Source organism: Schistocerca serialis, chromosome 5, assembly GCF_023864345.2.
Source record: "Schistocerca serialis cubense isolate TAMUIC-IGC-003099 chromosome 5, iqSchSeri2.2, whole genome shotgun sequence".
Lineage (NCBI taxonomy): Eukaryota > Metazoa > Arthropoda > Insecta > Orthoptera > Acrididae > Schistocerca > Schistocerca serialis.
The window spans coordinates 383397186-383425124 of record NC_064642.1 but is presented as its reverse complement, the minus strand read 5'-3'; the positions used below and the strand labels follow the sequence as shown (position 1 = coordinate 383425124).

At 40.2% G+C, this 27939-nt stretch overlaps 1 protein-coding gene across 1 annotated transcript in view; it reads left to right on the top strand.

Annotated features, from left to right (window-relative positions):
* The window catches only part of LOC126481159 (glycine cleavage system H protein, mitochondrial), an 83988-nt gene extending 57748 nt beyond the window's left edge, over positions 1-26240 (top strand). The window contains exon 5 of the mRNA XM_050104728.1: positions 25895-26240. Coding sequence (XP_049960685.1) covers positions 25895-25992 — 98 coding nt within the window. The 3' untranslated portion in view covers positions 25993-26240. The remainder of the gene's footprint in view (positions 1-25894) is intronic.
* Positions 26241-27939: the final 1699 nt, after the last annotated feature.

Here is a 27939-nt window from a genome sequence, read left to right as displayed (position 1 = left end):
GGGGTGGCCACTTGACCACATGATGCCTGAACATGCTTTCACCTTGGTTTCGCCACTTGTTGAAGACACTCATCGCAGAACTCCTCAGAACCCAACTGGGTGTACAGTTTCCAAAATGCTCATGCCAAACCTCTGGGCTGTCACAATCTGCCTTTCGTAAAACTCGGATAGATCACGCGCTTTCCTCATTCTACACATGGACAGCATGCTCACTAACACTGCGTGCATCACACGTGTGTCTGACTAGCAGTCATTCCTTGCCAGGTGATGCTGCTATCCCCCGGATGGGTTTATATTGATAGTAGGTCGGTGATCGTAGTGTTCTGCCTGATCAGTGTATATCTTGCATCTTACCATCACCTGTCCTGACTCTGTGCACAATGAAGCATATGCCTGAAGTGATGAAAATTAACATAAAGTACTGGTACTGACCCTGTATACAATGCAGAATGCTCTCTCAAGTTACCATGACCACATCTCACGGGTTGTCAATAATGGTTCTCTGTATTACCATGGGATTGCCGAACATCAGCCAGTTCCCACTGGCTGTACAAATGTAACATTCAAATCACTACACTCCATGCTACTTACACATAAAACAGGGAGGGGGGGGGGGGAGGAAACCACAAAAACCAAGTCGACTCACTTGCCCCTTTGTCTGAGAAAGCTGTGTGCTGTGTTGCGAAGCAGTGCTGCGTGGAGTTCAACTGTGCTAGCACAAGGTGCCAGACAAGGTCCACAAGTAGTTGTTGCACCACTCTATAGCAGCCTGGGATGAGTGGGGCCACTATGGTGTAGAGAGGGTGGAGTGGCAGGTTGTGGAGGCGATGGTGCTGGCAGAGGTGACTAGGAAAATTCTGCTGTAAGATACATCATCTTGGTTTACAGTGACAGAGTGCTATGTTGCCCCTGATTCTCCCTCTGCAGGTGTGTTGTCAATGGTGATGCCAATGACAGAAGGCCACAGCACTGAGATGGCTGATATCAGCATCCTGCTTTGCTGACACAGATACCTCATTCAGCAGTGAGAACCTGAGCTAGCACTAGTTGTACCCTTGTTGTGCCGTTACAGTGTTTCTAGGCACATACAGATCAACACCTCTCTGTGCCAGTGGTGAGGAAATCTATCGCACGTCGGCCCGTCATTGTGTGACCTTCGTGTGTTTCACCACGGTTGCATAGCTTAATTTGGCAGACAATTGTACAAACAGGCTTTTTTGTGAAATTACATATCAGCGCCTTCTATTGTTATTCCTCCACAACCTCAACAGCTTTTCTCCTATCCATTTCGCTTGGTGCTCCTCAACGAAACTTTCGACATTTCTTGACATTGACCTTCACCCCCTCTGATGGCTCCATAGAAACCTTAGTTCTTATAAAGTCCAATGTATCTCCATTGCGATACCTATCATCTTTTCCATACTTAAACAGTCTAGCGACCCACAAATGGCACATCTGCATTGATGAGCACTACCTTTCCCACTATAATGAATGTCGTAATTAGGCCTCTACCGACAGGTGTTACACTCCAAATCTAATCCACAAAAAAATGTCTTACATCATATCTACACATGCTTCCAGTCTTGAAATCACTCCCACAAACCATATACAAAGGAACACCCCTTTCATTACCCAGTATAACCCCAGAGTGGAACAACTTAACCACATCCTTCGCCATGGCGTAGACTGTCTCATCCTTGTCCACCTATACCCAACGAATTTTGCCCCATATCATATCCCTGTGGAAGGTGCAGGTGCAGGAACTGTCCTTTGCACCTACATATCCTATTGTAGCTATCAACAATGGAAATTTCAGTTTAGAATATCAACAATATTAGGAAAAGAATAGATTTCACTCACAGTAAAGGTAACACATTGAGTTGCAGGCAGTCACAATGGAAATACCTTTACACACTTAGCTTTCAACCAAATTTCCCCAGAAAGAGGAAAATCCACATACATTTACCCAAGCAGGCACACCTGTCACACACATGACCCTGTCTCCAGCCAGTCTGGTCAGACTGCAACTGTCATGTTGAACAAATGCAACAATCCTGAGTTGAGCAGGCAGGGGAGAGGGATAGCAGTGCAGAGGTGGAGGGAGAGACGAGCACTGTCTGGCAGTGTGTGCAAGGAGCAGAAGGGGACAGGACAAGGCTATAAGGCACAGCTTCGAAAGACTGTGGCGGAGGGAGCAGGGGAAAACTGAGTGGAAAAGGAGGGGAGCAAAGAGGGGAAAAGAGCAGTGGGTGGATTGGGAGAGAGCAGTGCACAATGAGGGTAAGGGGATGTAAAGTGGGAGGCAGGGGGACAAAGGGGGTGGAAACTGTTGGTTGGAGAGTGTGGGGACAAAAATAAAACATAGCCTCTAATTCCTGATTAAAGCCTTAGGTGCTCCCCAGAACCTCTTCCCTGAATCCATCTCCTGCCTTGCCGTTGTGACATCCCACACACCCACCTTTCATATGCTCCCTAAAATTCACAAACCCAACAATCCTGGGTGCCCTATTGTAGCTGGTTATTGTGATCCCCCTGAAAGAATTTCAGCCCTCATTGACTAACACTTCCAATCAATTCCCCAAAGTTTAGCCTCCCATGTCAAGGATACTAACCACTTCCTTCAGTGACTTTTCACTATTCCCATCCCTTTACCTCCTGGATCCCTACTCGTCACTGTTGACACCAGTATCCTCCATGCCCATGGTCTTGTTGCTATTGAACTCTACCTCCCCCAACATCCTTCAGACTCAAAACCAACTGCCTCATTCCTTTACACCCTACCAACTTTATCCTAACTCACAAGTGCTTTTCCTTTGAAGGGAAAGTATACAAACGAATCTGCAGCACAGCCATGGGCATCCGCATGACACCTGCGCCAACCTATTTGTGGGCTATCTAGAGGAGACCTTCCTACCCTCCCAAAATGCCAAACCCTTAGTTTGGTTCAGATTCATTGACGAGATATTTTCATAATGTGGGCTCAGGCCCAAGACACCCTATCTTCATTCTCTCACAACACCACCACCTTCTCTCCCAGCTACATCTGGTCCTCCACAACCCAGCTTGCCACCTTCCTGGACATTGACTATCTCCTCTCTGTCCACATTAAAATCACCAACAGTACCTGCATTTCAACAGCTGCCATCCCTTCCACACCAAAAATATCTGTCCCACAGAACCTGGTCACTGGGGACAGCATATTTGTAGTGACAAGAACTCCCTTGTCTAGTAGTCTGAAGGTCACTATCCTCCAGACTTGGTCCGCAGACAGATTTCCTGCGCCATATCCGGCACATCCCCCAATCCTCCCACCACACCCAAGTACTAGTTACAAAGAAACAACCCCTTCATCAGGGATTTGGCTATGTACCGCCATGCCCCACAATGAGACACATCCTACCTAAGATCCTTCACACTTCTAAAATGGTTCTCTGCCACCCAGTTGACCTCCAAAACATCTAGTCCATCCCTATGGTACCCCCAATCCCAGGCCCTTGCCACAGGGATCATATCCCTGTGGAAGGCGCAGGTACAAGTCCTGCCCTGTGTACCCACCTAGCACCAATTTTTGTCACAGGCTTGTCCTACCTCAGCACAGGCTAGGACGCCTGTGAAAGCAGCCATGTCATGTACCAGCACTGCTGCAATCATTATACAGCTTTTTATATTGGTATAAGTACCAACCAGCTGCCCACCAGGATGAATGGCCACCACCAAATTGGCAAAGAGGAAAGTAGAACACCCTGTGGCACAGCATGCATATGAACATAACATGCTTGATTTCAATGACTGCTTCACAACCTCGACCATCTCGGTCCTCCCCTCCACCACCAGCTTTTCAGAATTACGCAGATAGGAGTTATTCTTACAAGACATTCTCCACTTACGAAATTATCTCAGCCTTAACCTACAACAATAATTTACAGCCCCACGCCTCCACCAACAGTTTCTGGCCCCTCTCTCTTATCACCTCCTCCCAATTCACCTTCCCTCACCCTCATTGTGCACCGCTCTCTGGTAACGCACAAGTCTTTACCCCATTCCCCCCCTCCCCTCCTCCCTCCTCTCCTCCCTCCTCTCCCACACAGCCTCCCAACACTGCACCTGGCAGCTTTGTCCTGTCACCTTCTAGTCCCAGCATGCTCTGCAAGAGTGTATTCATCTCTTCCACCACCTGCACCCTGATATCCCTCTCCCTTCCCTGCTCCACTCCAGATTGCTGCTTTCGCTCAGCGCAACAGTTGCAGTCTGCCAGAGCTACTGGAGATAGCAGTCATATGTGTATGAGGTATGTCTGCTTGTGTGAATGTGTGTATGTTTCCCTTTCTGTTCTGAAGAAGGCTTTAGCCGAAAACTCATCGTGCCTGTCTGCAACTCGATGTTTCATCTTTACTGAGGGTAGCAATCCATCCATTCTATAATTTTAACTATTCTAGTTATGTCACAGATGTATCCTAAGTTATAAGGTGTGGCCATATATGAAAACAGGCATATCGATTAGCACTTCTCCTGTAACTGCAGTCTTTTATGCGGGCATGACCACCAACCACTCACCAACTCTGCCCCTGTCTGAACAACCACTGTCAGACTATGATCAAGATCACAGCTGACTACCCAGTGGCAGAATATGCTGCTGAACTCAAAATACTAGATATCAGTGATACTTAACAACCTATAGCATCTAGGTCCTCGTCCTCCTCCCCCTTCCCATCCCCACCCCTCCTACTTCTTTGAATTACGTAATTGTCCTTACCGGATCCTACAGTCTGTCTGGCCTCATTCTCCTCCAGCCCAAGTTTCAAACCTGCTGTGCACTTCACTCAAGTCTACTCACACACCTCTCTCCACAGTCTCTGTATTTCTCTGCTCTACCCCCTAATTTCCTCATCCTAATCCACTTATGCACTTATGGTGTGGCACATACAGGGTGTTTCAAAAATGATCGGTATATTTGAAACGGCAATAAAAACTAAATGAGCAGCTATAGAAATACACCGTTTGTTGCAATATGCTTGGGACAACAGTACATTTTCAGGCGGACAAACTTTCGAAATTACAGTAGTTACAATTTTCAACAACAGATGGCGCTGCAAGTGACGTGAAAGATATAGAAGACAACGCAGTCTGTGGGTGTGCTATTCTGTACGTCGTCTTTCTGCTGTAAGCGTGTGCTGTTCACAACTTGCAAGTGTGCTGTGGACAACATGGTTTATTTCTTAGAACAGAGGATTTTTCTGGTGTTGGAATTCCACCGCCTAGAACACAGTGTTGTTGCAACAAGACGAAGTTTTCAACGGAGGTTTAATGTAACCAAAGGACTGAAAAGCGATACAATAAAGGATCTGTTTGAAAAATTTCAACGGACTGGGAACGTGACGGATGAACGTGCTGGAAAGGTAGGGCGACCGCGTATGGCAACCACAGAGGGCAACGCGCAGCTAGTGGAGCAGGTGATCCAACAGCGGCCTCTGGTTTCCGTTCGCCGTGTTGCAGCTGCGGTCCAAATGACGCCAACGTCTACGTATCGTCTCATGCGCCAGAGTTTACACCTCTATCCATACAAAATTCAAACGCGGCAACCCCTCAGCGGCGCTACCATTTCTGCATGAGAGACATTCGCTAACGATATAGTGCACAGGATTGATGACGGCGATATGCATGTGGGCAGCATTTGGTTTACTGACGAAGCTTATTTTTACCTGGGCGGCTTCGTCAATAAACAGAACTGGCGCATATGGGGAACCGAAAAGCCTCATGTTGCAGTCCCATCGTCCCTGCATCCTCAAAAAGTACTGGTCTGGGTCGCCATTTCTTCCAAAGGAATCATTGGCCCATTTTTCAGATCCGAAACATCACACTATCTGGATATTCTTCATGAATTTGTGGCGGTACAAACTGCCTTAGACGACACTGCGAACACCTCGTGGTTTATGCAAGATGGTGCCCGGCCGCATCGCACGGCCGACGTCTTTAATTTCCTGAATGAATATTTCGATGATCGTGTGATTGCTTTGGGCTATCCGAAACATACAGGAGGCGGCGTGGATTGGCCTCCCTATTCGCCAGACATGAACCCCTGTGACTTCTTTCTGTGGAGACACTTGAAAGACCAGGTGTACCGCCAGAATCCAGAAACAATTGAACAGCTGAAGCAGTACATCTCATCTGCATGTGAAGCCATTCCGCGAGACACGTTGTCAAAGGTTTCGGGTAATTTCATTCAGAGACTACGCCATATTATTGCTACGCATGGTGGATATGTGGAAAATATCATACTATAGTGTTTCCCAGACCGCAGCACCATCTGTTGTTGAAAATTGTAACTACTGTAATTTCGAAAGTTTGTCTGCCTGAAAATGTACTGTTGTCCCAAGCATATTGCAACAAACGGTGTATTTCTATCGCTGCTCGTTTAGTTTGTATTGCCGTTTCAAATATACCGGTCATTTTTGAAACACCCTGTACAACTGGTACAACTCCCTGTTCCTGCACTCTGGCAAGCTCACCTGTGCCACATTCCTATACTGTTCCCTTGCGCCCCTCCCCTCCCCGTCGCCTCCTTTCTAGTCCTTAGCCGCACTTCCCTCCATAGCTACCGAACACTGGCTGGTGGCTGAAAGAATCACAGACTGCACATCATAGGGCTAACTACTCCTCTTCAATTACTACCCTCACAGTGGATACCTTGCAAGTGTCTCAACTCTTACGTAGTGTTTCAGAAGAATAAGAAATAATTTTAACTATTCTAGTTATATCAAGATGTATCCTGAGTTATGAGGTGTGCCCATCTATGAAAGCAAGCATATCGATTAGCACTTCTCCTGTAACTGTAAGACTACTTCAATGCCCCAGGGACACCAGATCGACCCCTACCATCAGACTCCATGTTGGTCAACCCTTACCTCCGGCAGAAGATAGTGATCCTGGGAGTGGCCTGTCCTCTTGATTTCTTTACGTCTAAGACACTATTAATGTGATAATTTAATGGCATTACTGTCACCTGCAACAACTACAAGTAATGTTCTTCTGTTCCATAATCTGTGCAAGTCTCAAAGAAATAAATTTCACTGATGACTATTCTTCAGCATTTGGAGGTTAGTGTCTTCTGTCAGAACTGTACTGGCCCCGAGAGCACTTCTGCAGAAGTCTGTAAGTTGGTTCATACAGGTGCCATCAATTAGTGGATTCTTCTCTGTATCACATTGAAAGAAATATCAGTGTGATATCAGTATGTACTTTCAGATAGCCACCTTAACATGATGACGACTCACGTTCCCCCTTGACCTGCAAGGATATTCCATGTGGAGGAGTAGCACATTGTCTAGTAGATGTCTTCTGACGATCATTTTTAGGTCTTCAGAGGACCAAATGACAACTGCGTGCCAGTAGATTAATTACCTCTCTGTCAGATTGTGTCAGTGAGATTGTCTGTGACATCTCCACCGCATTCGTCCACAGCTCGTCATCTAGTGGCTAGTGTTGCTGCCTGCGGATCACGGGGTCCTGGGTTCGTGTTTGTGTTGTCATCATCATCATCATCGGCTCGATTGGACAGTGTAAAAATTGGGACTTCGTACAGGCGCTGGTGACCACACACTTGAGCACCCTACAAACCAATCATCATCATTATTATCCACCACAATCACCTTTGCTGCTGGAATTTGATCCCTGTTTTTAAGGCCCTTGACCAGTAGCTGGTAGCTTGCTGCACCAAAGAATTTTGTCAGATATTTAAGACTGTCTAAGGGTCATGCAGCATTTCAAGTGACATCCTTCAGATTGTCATCATTCAAGTGGCTCCATGCGAATGCTCACTACCCAATTGAATGCAGTAAAGATGATTACTGGAAGTGCTGTGCCGCCTCCTTGGGAAACTGTGACCTTTATCCCAGACGTCGGCCAAGCTCCATATATTTGCTGGGCTTGGGAAGATCAATAATGATTTCAGGTCTCCTCCTTCACGGTGGACATGTCAGTTGTGGCTGAACACCGTGCAACAGTCTTGGTGCCTCTTTCTTTCCTTTTTTTTTTTTTTTTTTTTTTTTTTTTTTTAACATAAAGCAAGTTGAAGACTTGCCACTGTCCTTTACTCCCTGTAATCCTGAATTACATAATGAGCCTTTCACTGAGTGGGAATTACCTTGGGCTTGACTCATCTCATGATAAGGACCCATGTCCTGATACGGTTCATAATCAGATGAGCCAACATCTGAATGAGACTTGCAAATTCTGTTCATCACATATGGCTAGAAGGTGTTTTTCCCTTCTTAGTGGGGTGATGGTGGGATCTTGTGAATATTCAAGCCAAGCAAAAACTCATTGTCATTGGCACCTACTAACCGGTTAGCCTCACCAGTGTACTCTGCAAACTGATTGAAGGGAAGGTAGCCTATCAGTTATGCTGGGTGGTTTTTTGCACCCACCTATCCACCTTCCGGCCGAATCATTTCTCTCATATTATTTTACTTTTATTGGTCCTAAGGATGTCATTACCTTTTTAGCCTTTCCAGTTTTACTACTATGGACATCCTCTCTTTCCAGCTGGAAGGAATTATTTATTCTGTTACTACTATCACCGCAGATGGGCCTTGGAGTACCCTTGTGTGCTTCTTGGCCTGCAGACTGACTTGGCCCATATAGTTCCATCTCTCACAAATTATTTCTCCCCTTTTGGCATCCATATTGATCTCAACGTCTATATTTTACCACTCTTGCATACAATTGCAATTTGATCAGATTTCTGGTTGGTGTCATGAACTCCCAGTTGGACTATCCCATAGATGAGGTACTGATGATCTTGCTGTTCAGCCCCAGCCAGCCAGCCAGCCAGCCCCTCCCCCCTATGCCCACCCCCACTCCACTCCCATCTACCATTTTTATTTTTCAATTGATTCTCTTACCAAATTTGTCATTATTGTTTGCTTAGAACTTTTCTCTCCAGTAGCTACCTTCTTCCTGTTGAGATTTTCTTTTCTTTTTTGTACCTGCTACATCGATTGCTGTTTGCATAAACGCTCATGAGAAATTCCTCCTTTTTGTATCTGTGTAATCCACATTTTCAAAGGTGCAGAACTTGTTTTTCAGTACCTCTGAATGGTTGGATGAATTCTCATACTTCATCTCCATCCATACTCTGCAAACCACTGCAAAGTGCATAGCAGAGGTTACTTCCTATTGTAGCAGTTATTAGGGCCTCCTCCCATTCCATTCACATGTGGGAAGAATGAGTGTTTAATGGCTATGTGTGCATTGTAATTAATAGCTTATTCTCATGATCCCTATGAGAGCAATATATAGGATATTGTAGTATACTCCTAGACTCATCGTTTAAAGTTAGTTCTTGACACTTCATAAATAGACTTACTCGGGATAGTTTCTGACTTAAAATGTCTGCCAGTTCAGCTTCTTAAGCATCTCCGCCACTCTTCTGTGCACTGAACAGATGTGATTATTTGTGCTGCCCTTCTGTGTATCCATTCAGTATTGTCTGTTGGTCACATTTGGTAAGGATTCCCACAAGCTTGAGCAATATTCTAGGAGTGAGTCTGGCTCTGCCATACAGACAGTGGTCTCGTGTGTGTGTATGTGTGTGTGTGTGTGTGTGCGTGTGTGTGTGTGTGTGTGTGTGTGTGTGTGTGTGTGTGTGTGTGTGTTTTTTTTTTTTTTTTTTTTTGCCTTGTGGCTGATGAAAGCATACGTGTTTAGTAGCCTTTTTGTTGTGCCTGCCTGCAATTCAACATTTCCGCTATATGGTGAGAAATGGTCTATCCTTTGTCATTACCCACTCAAGAAGTGTGCACCAGGTTTTGTCTTATTTTTTTTATTAAAATATCTTGTGGTATTGTAGCACTGTAACTTGCCGTGATTTATCAGCATCTGTAAATGTTCCTAGAGGTCTTAGGCACCTTCATCCAAATGTGAGCACATTCGTGTATAGACCTGTCACCATTGTAAGTGGTTTGTGGGACAGTGGCCAAAGTGAGTAACACTAATACCAGACACTCAGCATAATTCTTTACTAATTATAACAATTATGTGAAATATTTAGAGTACAAGAAAATGCTGAGCTACAATAAATCATACAGAATACAATAAATACATTAAGGATTAGTGCAAAACAGCAATTCTTGACTGGAAACCCTGTTTTTAGTTTACCCATTTCATCACATACTATGAGGGTGTACTGAAAAGTGATGCCTCTGGATTTTTTAGGTGAGAACTCTTAAAGCTTTTTAAATAAAACAGACATTGTTACCAGTGTGCATCTTTATTTATCAACATGTTCATCCTGGTAATGAACACATTTCTCTCAACAAGAGACCAGTTTGTTGATACGATAACAGTAGAATGTTTGATTTAGTTGACAGAGTCCCAACCTCATCTCTGCTTGCACTGCTTCATCACTATCAAAGTTAAGCTCTAGAAGGTATTCATTAAGTTCTGGAAACAGATGAAAATTAGATGGGGCCAAATTGGGACAGTGAACCCAAGGTGTTCGATGGTTGTATATGTCTCTGCACTTGTGTGTGGTCTGGTGTTGTCATGCTGAAGACGGCGCTCCATGTACGGTTGAACTCTTTGAATTCAGAACTCAATTACAGAATGCTGTTTCTCACTTACATTGCTGCTTTACACACTGCCATTTTACACGCTAAAATTTGGAATCTTCTAGCAGCAGATGGGTGCAAATGTGCAGACATGAAGAATAAAGATGTAAAATGTTAATAATGTTTGTTTGAGCTATAAAAAAATTTTACGTAAAAAATTTGGAGGCATTACTTACCAGCATGTCCTCGTAGTTATTTTCTCTTAATTGTAATTTACTTCCCGGGTTCGATTCCCGACGGGGTCAGGGATTTTCTCTGCCTCCTGATGACTGGGTGTTGTGTGATGTCCTTAGGTTAGTTAGGTTTAAGTAGTTCTAAGTTCTAGGGGACTGATGACCATAGCTGTTAAGTCCCATAGTTCTCAGAGCCATTTTTTGTAATTTACTTGTAATTAAGCTCTTTGTATGCATTCTCTTCTTGTATGTAGGGCATTTTTGTTTAGTGTTTTTGACATTTTTCTTTATTATTTCTTTAGTCTCCATATTCTGTTGGTCATCATAGTATTTATCATTTATTATAAATTATATTGCAACTTATTTCATTGAATTGTGACCTCACTGTTTCACATAGAATAGTTGGTTCCTTAATACTAAGCAATGCAGTCTACTGCTGTTTCTGAAAGTTGGTGTTAAATATAATTTACATTAGACCTGTATATGATGCACTATTACTGAAAGTATTTAAAGTTAGTTAATTATTGTGTTGATAGTTGTGTAAGAAACATGCAGATTGTTTGTCAAACAAGATGTGTTATGCACTTGTTAACCAAACTTACTTCTGATTTGATCAGTTGGAAATGGTTTGTGAAAGCCTGCAACTGTGAAAACAATGAGGTTGTTTGTAAATAACTTTTGTGCTACCAGTCACACTTTTTCTTATTTACACCTTACACGGCATTTTTCGTGAAATTATTCCCATTTTCAAGTGCGTTTTTCCCTGTGACTACGCCATTTTGTCATGTTTTTAATTTCTGAGTTTCTGCTTTAATCCATTGAATTTATTGCAGTGTATAAAAACACACACAATTTTTAGTTGATTATCATCTTTATACGTAATTAGTGGTGAAATTTGGAAGAACTTGTACTTAGTTTTCTTCTGGTCCACGTGTGCAGAGTCACGCACATATTAAACATAACACACAATTTTCTGTACACGTTATATATTGAGAATAACAAACTTGCATAAACCAACAGTTCCAATGATGTTTTGAGATGTAGTCACAGAGATAATGTTACAGGTTTTCTACAGTGTGAGATATGCTTTTGTACAGAGGATATTTATCATAATTGGCTTATATCTATTGACAATGGTGCTTATTTCTGTGTGTTACTATTTTTGTTTAAGTGTATTGCCAATGCATCTGAATTCACTGATTCACTTAGGTTTTCTTGTTTAAGATTTTATCTTCACATTTTCTGTAATGGAAATACATTTCATCTAACATATTCATTTTACGCCCTTTATTTAGTTGGTGGAGTACTTTGACATTTTGTGTGTCTGAGGCCTTAATGTGCTCTGTGTAACTGGCCATGAAATCTCGGCCTGTTTGTTTCATTTAAAACATGGAGCATTCCTGGCATGTTACTTTATAGTTTCCAGGATCTGAGTATAGGTCATGATTACACAGTTATGTTTTAGTTTATTAGATGTAGGGAAACTCAATTTTTACTGTGTGGTTTTTGAAAATATTCGGAACCTTCTGTGATATATTGCCAATGGATGGAATGCTGGATATACATTTTTTTCTATGGCAATGTTTGTGTCTGGGTACCATAGCTGATATAAATCACTTTGAACTGAAATTATTCAACAACCAATAACCCTGCCTAAAGAATACTGAATTTTAGAGGCGATATTTAGATGCCTTACTAACTGTAGTATAAGGGGATGCAAAGGATATAAGACATTCTAAAATGGCTTCAGTAGTGTACATTAAATTTACAGTGGAGCATGAACAAGACACAACACATGCACATTCAAAATTTATAGGAAAAATACAATGACCGACAGCACAACCCCTGCAATCTCATGCCACCGAAACCTCCAAACAGGCAGCATACAGGTCAACGCTGCTTAGGCAACTAAAATATCTTTGAGCCAAGAAAACATGCAACAGTAAATAAACATAGTGAAACAGGTAGCAGTTGCCAGTGATTATACTGCTTCCACAATTGACACAGTCCTAGACAATGTGAAGAAAAATGCAGACACAAACCACAACACAAGGAAAATATCAAATATTCGTCTGACATCCCATACATTGACAATATATCACAGAAGATTGCAACACCACCAAGAAGAAATAGTGTTTCTACTTCTAATAAACAACAAAAAAACTAATGCATAACAAAATATTATAATGACCCATACCCAGACTCTGGAATATACAAAGTAACATTCCAGGAATGCTCTTCATTCTACTTAGGACAAACAGGCGGAGATTTCAACACCAGGTATACAGAGTGCATTAAAACCTGCAATAGTGACACACATACACGATACTACAGGACACTCATTTGGAAAAGTAGAGCAAAAGTCAAAGTACTGCCCTGACTAAATAAAGGATATAAAATGGATTTTTAGATGAAGTGGAGATAGAGGGGATAGGCAAAATAATGTAAACATCTGTACTTACTTTGGGAATGGTTTATTAATAAGGGGTTGGGCCCCCATTTGCCTGTAATACAGCTGTGATTCTTCTTGGAATGCTGGCATATAATGATTGTATAGTCTCCAGTGGAATGATATGCCGTTCTTCGATCAGAACCTCTTCTAACTCCTGTAGTGATGAGGGAGGCAGAAATCTGCTCTGGAATCTGCGCTCCAATACCACCCGCAAAGGTTCGATAATGTTCATATCCAGGGACTGTGCTGGCCAGGGAAGACCCTGTAGTTCAGTTGCATACCACAATTTAACTGTCCTGACTGTGTGAATGGGTGTATTATTGTCCTGAAATAAGGCATCATTGTTGGGAAACATCATTTTGAATAATGAGGTGCACCTAATCACCTAAAATGTTCACAGAATTGTTGGCTGTAATGCGGCCTTTGAGAGTATTGATGGGACCAGCAGAAACCATGATATGGCCTTACCATCACACTTCCACCTCCATGCTTAACTGTTACCATCAAGCAATCAAGAGTGTAGGCTCTTTCGGTGTCCTCCAGACGTAAACCCAACCCAATGTTGGAAATAACGAAAATGTTAACTCATCAGACCATATGACTTTTTTTCCACTGGTCGTCTAGGATTTCTGCTACTGACATCATGTTTTACGCTTCTTTGAGTTGGTTGTCATCACTAATGGTTTCAGTATAGCAGCTTGTCCATGAATATTTGCTTTATGGAGTTCTCAGTGGCTAGTGTCGATAGATATGGGGTATCAAAGCTGGCTATCGAGCTCTGCAGTCACTTTTGTCGTACTAGTTTTGCATTGTTTTGACACAATTCATGTTAGTATATGACAATCTCTGTTATTTAGTTCTGATTTGCACCCACTATTACGTTTACACAATGACGTCTTTCCATGTTTTGTTTAGGCTGTCACGACTGTTGAAACATTTTCCTTGAAACATTCAATAAGTTGGCTGCTTTGGTTACTGATGCTCCAGCTAATTGAGCCCCCACAATCTGCCCTCTTTGGAACTCTGTTAGGTCTTTCATTGCACGTTGACCTTGGCCTCTGAATGCAAATATAAAGTGTGCACTACTCATAAACAACCTGCACTCATGCCCAGTCTGTACTGATTGCGCACAGTCCAGTGTGACACGTGCTTTACCTGCGTTGTTGACTGTCAAACACAACTATCCCATTACTACCATTGTTCACATTATTTTGCCTATCCCCTGAATGTTTACGTAATAGAAAATATGAAGATAAAACATTAAACAAAAACTTGAAAGTGAATCAGGGAATTTCTTCAGATGCTTCAACAATATACTTAAATAAAAATAGCAACGCACAGAAATAAGCACCATGGTAAACAGATATAAGTAAATTGTGATAAATACCTTCTGTACAAAAGCATATCATACTTTGTATAAAATCTATAACATTATCTCTGTTGATTGCACTGAAAAAAATCATTGTAACTTTTTGTTTATGTAAGTTTGCTCTTCTTAATATATACTATGCACAGAAAATTCTGTGTGATGTTTTAACATGTGAAACTCGGCACAAATAGACCATATAAAAACTGTAAGTACAAGTTCTTCCAAATTTTGGAACTAGTCATGTATACAGATCAATAATCAGCTAAAAATGTTTTTTATATACTGCAGTAAAGTCATCAGATTAAATCAGAACATCACACATCAAAAACGTAATAACAAAATTGCATAGTACAGAGAGAAACTCACTTGAAAATGGAATCATTTCCTAAAATGCTTTGTTTGAAATGTAAACAAAAGCAAATAGTGACAGTTAGCAGAAAAGGTATTGTGCTCTGATCACAAAGTAACAAATCATCTCTGGTAAGAGAAAGATGTTTCTGATTATATTCCTCCCATATCCCTCCCCTTTGTTGCTTAATACTAATTGTGAGTACAGTATGTATAACATCATCTATCTGGATTCACAGCTGACATCAGCTGTTCTTCTTGCTCAGATTGTCAATAAATTTGTTCTTTGAACACTAATTTTTGGCAGTGCAGTGACAGCTGTATAAAGATCAGGAATGAATAATGGATAAAGATCAGGAATGAATATTGGAAAGAAGTTAATTTTGAACTATGCATTATTTATCTGAAGTATTAATGGATTGCATTGTCAGTTCAGCTTCTCAGACATAGCTAAAAAATCTGGATAAGATGATTTCAGAAGAAGGGCAAAGAAGATCTTTTACCTGACAAAGTGATGTGAAGACCAGGCCAGGTAGGCAGTGCTATCATGTTTACATTTGAGGTGTGGGCACAGGAGGAAGTAATCACATACAATCTGGTATTCTTGCAAGTGGGTTGCTGTCACATGCTTACATGTCTGTGAACCCCACTGGATCAAGGGCCTATTTAGATCTCATCTTAGCTGCTCATGACACTTCACTGGAACCACATGTAAAACTATTTCCCCCCCATTATGAGATCTTTACCTTTCTCAGCTGTCTCTTTCTTTTTGTGACCTGCTGTTTGTCATAAAAGGTAACTTTAGAATCCATGCTGGCTGATACATATTCAGTCTCCTCATCCGCCTAACTGAGGTGCGATTATTACTAGTTGAAAACTTTTACCAATACCCCGCTATAGAGATGTGAAATACCACCTCTGTGGCAATTTTTAGTAACTCCTCAGGGAGTGTGAGTCTAATGTAAACAATGTTCGAAGGTGTGTTTGTCTGTACTCTCTCCTCTAGTAGTTACCACACACTTTTTTCATGATATAAGGCTGTCTATGGTATCCTAATGCCACAATGGCAAAATATCTGTACCAGGCTGAGTGATATACTAAGTTTGTTTATTACTAGTTTGGAGACGAAGAATCTTGACATATTATGACCAGGAATCTTATTCTTTTCAAGATTCCAGGCCAGTTCTGTACTATTTAGGTCTAGATGGTTATTGAAGCAGTAGGAGGGGAATCATTTTCTTGAAAAATTGTCAGTTAAATAAACAATTTGGTGCTTCTCCTTGATGCCAAAAGTTTGTCTATCCTTATTTCTACATATTTTGAAGGAAAAAATCTATGTGATAATCCAAAGTTTTGCTGTTGTAGGAGAACTGAACAAAAAACAAAACTCCTATCGTTGTCCTCAAGCACAACACTGGAACGCTTAATGGCACTAAAGTCTTTCAAACATGACGACCCATTTATGCTGGTGCCTTTTAAAACTGAACCTCATACATGGAACAGTGTTTCTTAGAGTTGCTTGAGTGGGCTGAAATTTGAGTTAACTGTGGGAAAAGCTGTGAAGTTTTTACAAAAATTGGCCTTTTCCTCTACTTTTCATAGAGCAGAAATATCTGCATAAAAACAAATTTATCCATATCATTAATGATGAAATATTTATATTTATTTTGCTTCTTTTGCTCTGGGGTAGGTACTTGAATCCTACTCCAACCAACATTATGTCATCATCTCCGCCCTCGTGTAAATCAAATGCCATGGGCTTGCTTACATTTGATTGCACATTCCTGCATCCTCTGCTGGCATTATAGTATTTTTCTTCGCCCCACCATCAGTAAATTTATTGATCTTAACAGTGTGTCATCATGCATGCCACAATAATATATACTGTGCTCTTTTTCTGTGCTAGCACTTTGATGTAGTGTGTGCCCAAAATAGATTAGTCAGACCTATATGGACGGCACAGTAGGAATCGGTGAAGTGGTGGTGGTGGTGGTGGTGGTGGTGGTCTCAATTACAAATGACTGTCATGCATTAGAAAAGTGCAGTGCAATAGCTAATGCCTATGCATGAACACACATCTTGGCTAACTTGAAAGTTACAGTTGGTGAATCTGCAGATGATTGTATTGGCAAGTTATGTCAGTGCAACCAATAATTCGAAAAATATAGACATTCAAAGTCAATAGTTCTGACTAGAGAACTCAAAAAGAAATACTCACACAAACAAAGGATCGAGCAAAGCAACACAAGTCCAACCATTCATTAACAGAAGGAAATCTTGCAAAACCAAAAAGAAGGGTAAAAAATGTAGTGGACAGTACTCATTACAATATTGACAATGTAAAATAAAGAATGTGGGTCATAAGGAAATTATGTCTCAGTTCCCAGACAATCTTTTTGGCAGTATTACCTAAAAATAAAGTTTTCGCCTTCTTATGTGTCTTTCCAAAGTCATGAAGCCTTAGGAAGAATTAGTAGCTATTGTTTTCTGCCCCTCCTTGTTTATTCTCATTACTGTGCAATTGGAATAGCTAGTGCTTTCTTCAGCCCTCTGAAGCTCAATTTTAATTGTGATTTTTATTTCATTGTACGCACCTTTCTGACAAATTTAGTGGCGTTGTTTAAATCACTTGTTCTTGATTAGTTAGAATGCTCCCTGCACCTACATTGCATGAAGATTGTGGTTGAATACTATGCAGTAAAGAGACAGTGACAAGAATGCTCAAAATGCACATGTCACCAGGCAATGTGCAACTGAGGCAGCATCACCTTTGGAATAATTGTCTGGACTTGGCTGGAAATCAGTAAGAGAATGCATTTCTACACAGGTGCCATGTTATTTTGTGTTAGCTAGAGCAGCATACACTACTGTGAATTGCAGCATGGCTGTGCTTAGTCATATGACCAAGCTTTCGCTGTGGCCATATGTCACACACACCAAAAAACAGCAAGCCTTAAACTTACTGTTGCGTATGGTAGTGTGGAGAATCCATTCGTGTCTGCTACAACAGTGGCCAGAAATCTTGATCTGCCAGCAAGTATGAGTACTGCCTGCCAACATTGTCATGTTGCTCATTTCTGTCACTGCAAACGTGCAAGAAAACAAGGTGTTATACCTTACCATCAAGAAACACATACACCATTTGGTCTCAGGACCTTCCAGCTGGCAAAGATGTCTTTGACTTACTGGTATGGGCTTTCAAAAAGTATTCGTTCAGTCAAGACTGGAAGACTTGTTTCTGTGAAGACCCAAAACTACTCACCACTCTTCAAATCACGTTGTTACCACAGCACAAAATGGAAATATGAGCTTGGATGTGTGTTTGGATAACAGCAGTTGGACTGAAAGACTTGGTCAGAGTTCCATCTAGTGCGCACACCTGTTTTAGAAAACGTATGCTGCCATCTATTCAATCTCTTGATTCGGCACAGCAGTAGTGTGTACACAGAAACAGTATCTAAACTTGGCTGAACTGACTTCCAGAGGTATTCATATTGGAATAGCCCACAATGTCTCCAGATATACACCCGATCAGTCATGTTCGGGAATAGGTGATTTGAGATTTGGGGCTGCATCATGAATGTACTTGAGACTTTGCAAACGAGTCTTACAATGTGGGAGAGCATTAGTTCAAGTCAGCATATTTTTAGATCCTTTGTCCCTCAGACTCAACACTGTTTTGGATAGTGAGGGACAATGCATTCATCAAAAATAAGAAATGCATTTTGTTTTCTGTTCTCAAAATAATGCAGTGTTTCCCAAATACATTGCACCATGTCAGTTCTGGACAAAAAGGATATTCGTGGAGGTCGTAAGTATAAAAAAGTTTATTTTTGGTTTATCATTTTCATGGTCGCCTGCGTTCTCAAGTCCCTTAAAAAGTATTTTGATAATAAAGTACGTGGAGCTTACTGGATGATGATTTTTACTTAAAAAATTACGCATTTTTTCTTAGTTTAACCAAGCCAATAATTGGAAAGTTTTTGATTCAGCCATATCAGGAGTAAGCTTATCAAATATGTACATCAATAATTTGATTCCTGAAAAAGTTCAGTGACCAGTCACTAAATAATTATGTTACTTTAAATCCGTCTTGATTGCAAATTTTTTTTTTTTATTATTCATGTGACCGGTTTCGGTTCATTCAGAACCATCTTCAGATCTGTAAAAATAATTATACTAATTTACTATTTCACGAAAGCAAATCTTTTTCATCCTATCTTATCAACATCAAATGTACCAGAACGTACCTGATATTTAAGTTACAGGAGTAACCCGTCCAATTCAGCAACTTTCACATGCTACGTCACATAAAATTGGTTGGCAGAGTGCACGTCATTTATATTAATTATGACACTATTACCGACAGGTGGCGTCTGGTACATTTGTTACATTCCATTTGCACATACTGTATTCAGTAGATCTTTTATATATTAAAAATATTTAATTAAAATATGTAGATGTCAAAGCTAAAATCTGTTCTTGTCAGGATTAAAAAACAGTAAAATTATCATTTTTATACGATCTAACAGGCATAGGGCGATTTATATATCTATGGTGCTGGTGTGAACTTGTTTTCTTCTACGGTCTGCTTCCGTGGTTCCCGCCACTTTGGTGTTGTGCCGCGGTCCGCTCAGTCGTCTGCTGTCCATCGCCGCGGGCAAGAGGGCCGCACAGGAGGGCCCCGTCAACGACGCCAGGCGTTGCACGCGTCTTCCGGCTTCTCCACCGTGCACCATCTCTCATCCCTCGGCCTGGATCTCCATACGCAACAGTTGTCATCTTAGTAGGTCGTCATAAATGCTAAAATAGGCGTTATGATTGAATTCGCTTTGTTCGTTGAGGATTAAATCCGGATCTTTATTTTTATGGGTGTATATTTCGATCTCTTCTAAAATGTTAAGGAACCGTCCCTTGTGAGCTCTATGCAGGATGTCTAAGTTGTTTTCAATATTCGTGACTGAGTGCTTTGTCGCAGCCATATGCGCCCCAAAAGCTGTTTTGTTTTGAGAGTAGGTGTGCTCCCTGAATCTGGTTTCAAAGTTCCTACCAGTCTGCCCTATATATTGTTTACAGCAGTCATTACATTTGATTTTATATACACCTGAATCCTGAAATTTATTCCTACTATTACATATTCTATGCCGGAGCTTCAATTTTAACGTGTTATTTGTTCGGAACCCTATTTTAACGTCGGATTTACGAAAGCATCTTTCAATTTTGTCTGCAATTCTTCCATTGTAAGTGAGAGCTACATATTTTTTCTTGTTGTTCCTCTTAACTGCTACTTGCCTTCCTTCTGTTTGTTCCATTTGCCTCTTCTTTATCTTCCTATAAATATTCATCACCTGCTTACACGTATATCCGTTCGCTACGGCCACTTGATTTAAAATACTTAACTCCTTTTCTACTTCGTGTTGGCTTAGTGGCAATCTTAGTAGTCTGTATACCATCGAAGTAAAATATGCCCATTTGTATCGCGGTGGGTGACAAGAGCGCTCGTTGATAACTAGATCTGTACACGTAGGTTTTCTGAATATGCTAAATTCATGCTTCCCATTTTTCTTTATTAGTGTTAAATCTAAGTAATCTATACGGTTGTTTTCTTCAAATTCCATGGTGAATCTAATTTTCGGGTGTTGAGAGCTCATTTTTTTGTGCTAAGTTTTCGATATCATTTTTATCTCCTTTGTATAATAAAATGGAGTCGTCCACATATCTCCTGTAATATACAATTTAGCTGGGACGCTGGCTGACATTTTTGTAAATCACTTAGAAAACAAATTCTTTGATGAAAATCCCAATATCGCTGAGAAAATTGTATATTACAGGAGATATGTGGACGACTCCATTTTATTATACAAAGGAGATAAAAATGATATCGAAAACTTAGCACAAAAAATGAGCTCTCAACACCCGAAAATTAGATTCACCATGGAATTTGAAGAAAACAACCGTATAGATTACTTAGATTTAACACTAATAAAGAAAAATGGGAAGCATGAATTTAGCATATTCAGAAAACCTACATGTACAGATCTAGTTATCAACGAGCGCTCTTGTCACCCACCGCGATACAAATGGGCATATTTTACTTCGATGGTATACAGGCTACTAAGATTGCCACTAAGCTAACACGAAGTAGAAAAGGAGTTAAGTATTTTAAAACAAGTGGCCGTAGCGAACGGATATACGTGTAAGCAGGTGATGAATATTTATAGGAAGATAAAGAAGAGGCAAATGGAACAAACAGAAGGAAGGCAAGTAGCAGTTAAGAGGAACAACAAGAAAAAATATGTAGCTCTCACTTACAATGGAAGAATTGCAGACAAAATTGAAAGATGCTTTCGTAAATCCGACGTTAAAATAGGGTTCCGAACAAATAACACGTTAAAATTGAAGCTCCGGCATAGAATATGTAATAGTAGGAATAAATTTCAGGATTCAGGTGTATATAAAATCAAATGTAATGACTGCTGTAAACAATATATAGGGCAGACTGGTAGGAACTTAGAAAACAGATTCAGGGAGCACACCTACTCTCAAAACAAAACAGCTTTTGGGGCGCATATGGCTGCGACAAAGCACTCAGTCACGAATATTGAAAACAACTTAGACATCCTGCATAGAGCTCACAAGGGACGGTTCCTTAACATTTTAGAAGAGATCGAAATATACACCCATAAAAATAAAGATCCGGATTTAATCCTCAACGAACAAAGCGAATTCAATCATAACGCCTATTTTAGCATTTATGACGACCTACTAAGATGACAACTGTTGCGTATGGAGATCCAGGCCGAGGGATGAGAGATGGTGCGCGGTGGAGAAGCCGGAAGACGCGTGCAACGCCTGGCGTCGTTGACGGGGCCCTCCTGTGCGGCCCTCTTGCCCGCGGCGATGGACAGCAGACGACTGAGCGGACCGCGGCACAACACCAAAGTGGCGGGAACCACGGAAGCAGACCGTAGAAGAAAACAAGTTCACACCAGCACCATAGATATATAAATCGCCCTATGCCTGTTAGATCGTATAAAAATGATAATTTTACTGTTTTTTAATCCTGACAAGAACAGATTTTAGCTTTGACATCTACATATTTTAATTAAATATTTTTAATATATAAAAGATCTACTGAATACAGTATGTGCAAATGGAATGTAACAAATGTACCAGACGCCACCTGTCGGTAATAGTGTCATAATTAATATAAATGACGTGCACTCTGACAACCAATTTTATGTGACGTAGCATGTGAAAGTTGCTGAATTGGACGGGCTACTCCTGTAACTTAAATATCAGGTACGTTCTGGTACATTTGATGTTGATAAGATAGGATGAAAAAGATTTGCTTTCGTGAAATAGTAAATTAGTATAATTATTTTTACAGATCTGAAGATGGTTCTGAATGAACCGAAACCGGTCATATGAATAATAAAAAAAAAAAAAAAATATGCAATCAAGACGGATTTAAAGTAACATAAAATCACTGATTGCTGTTATCCCATAAGACATTATGTCTGTTTTTGCAAAGCACTAAATAATTATTTACTACAAAACTATAGTTCATTCTAAAGTCATAAGTATGGAGTCCTCTCATCTTCAGGTGGCTTTAAACTTTTTAAAAATTATTTCAAGCATTTTCTTATAAAAATCTATCAATGTAAAAAAAAATTTATCTGTGACTGTGATTTTTTGGGTATTTTCCTGACATGACGGAAAACTGAAAAGTATGTATTGGTGTGGATCTGTTATTAATGAATTATCTGAGGCTGTGTGCAATACACACACTTGGAAATCCCTTTTTCCACATATAAAGATATTATTCTTCTTCTTCTTTAAACTTGTTTTTGGTGTGTTGTGTGTTCCCTAACCATGTCATACACAGGGGTTCATTGTAATAAAGATAAATACATGAACAAAAAATCTGTAATGTAATGAAATATCAAAAACTAACTCTGCCAGAACCTGTCACCCACTGATTTGGGTGACCTTTGGAATACTGACTGGGGATCACTCAAAAGTAACAGCTGTGAAAGAGTTTAGGTGAGTACTCTATGTGTGAAAAATGTGTCGAAGGTGGTGATATAGGATCTATTCCAGACCAGGAAGTTTTTAGAACACACAGAGATAACAGGAATGTTATACATACATATCAGGTTCACATCCTTATAGTTCCTGAAAAGTTGAAGAATTAGTGACTTCATTTCATTACACATGTACTTGAGGAATTCTTGTGTTATGTGGAACAGTGGCCACGTTGCATAGGGCATGCATCCACATCTGTTTCCGTGCACATGGGTTTGAATGACACTATTTTTTTCTCGTTTGAAAGAGAATGAAGGGCCTCACAAAATTGTTACTTTAAATAAAATTTCATTGTGAGTAAGCACAAAAGTTTAATCTTCAGTACCAATTTACTGTGTGATTTTTTTTTTTTTTTTTTTTTTTTTTTTTTTTTTCCATGTGTTTTTTTCCCCCCTCACAAAATGTTATCCTTGTTTATGGCACTCCATAAATGTAATACATAAATGTAATACAGTTATTGCTGTAATCTCTCACTTTGTTTTGCAAAGACTCACTTATTCCCTTCATCGTAGTAAACCTTCAGTGTAATGTGCTGATATTAATCATAGAGGCGGTGATAGCAGGGAAATCTACTGCACCCTCAGTATCTAATGAAAAGCAAACTTGGTATATTTATGATGATACTTCTCTAGACATTTAATTTTGATGCATGCCACGCGTATGATAACTTTGTGGGAAGTATTGGGACTGACTAATAATGACTTTAGGTCTTCATGTATAAAAAAAAAAGTTGTAAGAAGAATAAGTCGAATGTGTGCAAGTAAGTAGCCTGTAATGTCAATGCAGAACGCATACCTCCTGACGACCATTTCAGTTAGCAAGGACATTACTCTATAAACAGATTCTGTGTCATGGCCTTTGACCTAGATTTTTTGGAAACAGTAGTAAATTAGTGTAATGACTTAAGCCATTTCACAGGAGTGGTCCTAGACTAGTAGATCATTGAAATCAAGGAATGAGATGATCTGGCCTCTCCTTGTAAGCTTTCTTGGTTTGAAATTGTTAAATAAACATGTTATTGTTCTTTCTGAAAGAGGACCATGGAAAAATAATGGTTAGGCTTAAAGAAATTGACAAGATTCACCAGGTTTCTTGGTAAAAGGTTTTACAGTAATTGTTTGCTGTCTTATGTGTGATATACAAAAAAATGCATTGCACCACTGCAAGTAGTAGATATATACACAGCTTGTGTTGACAGTGTCATCCATCCTCAAGGGTTGTATGCTGCCACACTATTCACATGTCACAAAGTTTTTTAATTATTTTTTAATGCAAGTATACAAATATTGGCCTATATTTGTCATTTAAATGAGTGAATACAGAGGACAGAAATAGAATGGAAAGCTGTGCTTACTGAAAACTGTAGAAACAAGGTTTCAGTGGAAGACACTGCAGAAGAGACGCTCAGTAGCTCGGTACGGGCTTTTGTTGAAGTTTCGAGAACCTACCTTCACCGAGGAGTGAAGCAGTATATTGCTCCCTCCTATGTATATCTCGCGAAGAGACCATGAGGATAAAATCAGAGAGATTAGAGCCCACACAGAGGCGTTCCGACAATCCTTCTTTCCACGAACAATACGAGACTGGAATAGAAGGGAGAACCGATAGAGGTACTCAAGGTACCCTCCGCCACACACAGACAGGTGGCTTGCAGAGTATGGATGTAGATTTAGATATAGAGAGTGACATTAAATGGAAGTCTTGAGACATGACTGTTATTTATACAAAGTTTAGGAGCATCCTTGACAGAAGTGTCATTCACAATTCATCTTGTTAATTATGAAATTTGTGTTGATTGTGTCTGCAAGATCAGTCTCAGCTTTATAGAGAAATTTATTGCTTTAATCTTAATGGCTCCAAAGCATTTTAGATGTGCTCTGATTTCCCACGTGCCCTTCAAGCTGTTGCACAAATTCATGCGATAGAGAAAAAAGTTCACAATATTTAAGACTCCCTTCTCTGCTTGCAAAGGCTCTAAAGCAGAGGAGGTGGTATTATTCAACAGTACACATACAAATTCAACTAAATAATGGATGTGGTGGTTGAGGAACCTTGCGTGACACTCGCTTCCACACATTGTTGCCTTCCTGTGTGGTATGATCCATCTCTCTCTCAACAGAATACTGGTGACAGGCGAACGGATGGTTGTAAGAGACAGTCATTTGTATTCAGCAAAAGCAAAATGAGCAACCTCTTCACAGGTACTTAAACAGGATATGATTTTCTCAGCTATCTTGTGTAAAGGATACTATCATATGTTGCATGAAGTATTTCTTAGCTAACAGGACCTATGTGCTTACAACTTTCTTGGCTTTCTTTCAGTAAAGCTCATGTAGGGAGTAGCTGTAAAGCTGTCTACTAATGTGACCGGTTTTAAGGAAACCAAGTGATTCTCTTTTATAGTTATCACCTCACTATCTTAATATATCAGCCTCATTTGTGTTAATTTGCTTGTATGTATATTTTATACCATTTCTTCTTTTTAGGTTCTTGGGTGAGTTTGTGTGAGTGGGAAGTTTGACAGATTCTAACATAATTGTATGGTTTTATTCAATTTACCTCTCAGTTTGTTGCCACGATAATTTTTGGTTGCTGACTGTGATTTTCTTCACTGCAGAAATAGCATAGAGGGAAGTCCAACAACAGATAGCAAAAGATGGGTTTCTAAATCCTTTGGATTAATCTTCCAGTGCATGCAATGAAATCTCTGTATCCATAGAAACAAATATGGTTTATTATTGATACAGTACTTCTAAGAAATCTGTATTGACAGTTGAAAATTGCATAGTTGATGTTTGATCATATTTTATATTTACCTGCATTGAAGGTACCAGTCAGGATCTGTTGTCTGTTCTAGGTTGGCTGTTCAAAGTAGAGGTTACAAAACCAGAGGAACTAGAGAAGCTGATGACTGAGGCAGATTATACAGAGTTCTTAAAGTCAGAAGAAAATTAGGCTGGGATATTTGGTTGTTATGGAATAATCACAATGTTCTGGATCCTGCATAATTGTTATTGAAAGAACATAATTTTATTAAATGGCTTTTTATATGTGTAAAGCATGTTGTGTAATGACTACAAATTTTTGAAACAGCATTTTCTGTTATGATGTGTAATATGTTTTAGTCATGTTGAGAAGGAAATGGAGCTGCACAAAATGAGTTTTCATATTTATTGCAATTAAAGGCTTCTCTGTAGCATCTACATTTTATTTTATCATTACTTTTGTCATTAACTATGGCTAATATATCTGGTTCTCTCAGTATTTTATGTAAAGAAAGTCATAAGAAGTATCTGTAAGACAATGACGACAGTGAGACTCTCTTCCAGAAGTTTACTGCACACTGGGACTTTCATAACCATGAGCCTTGATCTAGCTGTTTGACCTGTGATAGCCAGTTTGTCAGAGCATTTCAAACTGAAATAAATGGTCATAGAAGCCAATTAGTAAGTTGGAGCATTCAGCTAAAGACAACCGTGTTTTTGAGATGGACACCCTGGAATCAGTGGGCTAAGGCATACAGGTATATTCAGTATTTCTCAATTTCTAAAAAGTTAGTTCAGTAGCACATCTACATTTGTCAAAACTACAATCATGTGGGGTATCAAATGAAATCTGTGGCTGGATTGAGAATTTCTTAGTACAGAGGATGCAGCAAGTAATCTTTGATGGAGATTCATTAATAGGTGTAGATATAACTTTAGGTGTGCTCCAGGGAGTGTGTTTGGACTCTTGCACTGATTTTTTATATTAATAATCTTGCAGACAATAGCAATGTAAGACTTTCTGCAGATGATGCAATGATACAGTTATCTATAATGGAATACCATCTGAAAGAAACTGCAAAAATATTTAGTCAGGTCATAAGATTTCATAGTGATGCAAAGACTGGCAACTGACTTTAAGTGTTCAGAAATGTGTAACTGTGCACAACAAGAGGAAAAAGGGTATCCTGTAACTACAGTGTCAGTGAGTCCCAGTTAGAATCTGTCAAACCATACAAATACTTAAGTGTAACAATATGTAGGGATATGAAATGGAATAGTGTCAGTTACAGGTAAAGCAGGTTGCAGACTTCAGTATGTTGGTAGAATTCTAGGGCAACAAGAAAACTGTATACAGTACTTACCTCAGCTCAGTACAGCCGATAGATACACAAAAAACAGAACCAAAAATTTATGTTCCTAGCTTTCGAAACAAATGTTCCTTCATCAGGGAGGAGAGAGGGGAAAGAAAGGGAAGAAGGGAAAGTAGATTCAGTTACTCACAACCCAGGTTATGAAGCAACAGGGAAAGGAAAACAGGGAGGGTAGCAAGGATGGAGGCATGGTTGTCAGAGGGAAGCCAAAGATATTCTACTGTAAGTACTGTGCCAGCTTCAAACCAAAGAGGATGCATACAGAAGTAAAGAGGTATATAGTATAAAGATAAACACAACTATGTAGGATGAAAAGATGTGTGAATGGCTAAAGAGGAAAGGGAAAGAGGAGAAGACTGAAGAGTAAATGGGAGTGAGGTGGTTTAACGTAGGTTCAGTCCAGGGGGATGGCGGGATGAAAGGATGTGTTGGAGTGCAAGTCCCCATCTCCGCAGTTCAGAGGGACTGGTGTTGGGTGGGAGAAGCCAAATGGCACATACAGTGTAGCAGGTTCCTAGGTCCCTAGAATTATGCTGGACATCTCCTAGGCGGACAGTTCGTCTGTGTCCGTTCATGTGCTCAGCCAGTTTAGTTGTTGTAACGGACACAGACGAACTGTCCACCTAGGAGATGTCCAATATCCAGTAGCGGAGCATGCCCTCCAGCATAATTCTAGGGACCTAGGAACCTGCTACACTGTGTGTGCCATTTGGCTTCTCCCACCCAACACCAGTCCCTCTGAACTGCGGAGATGGGAACTTGCA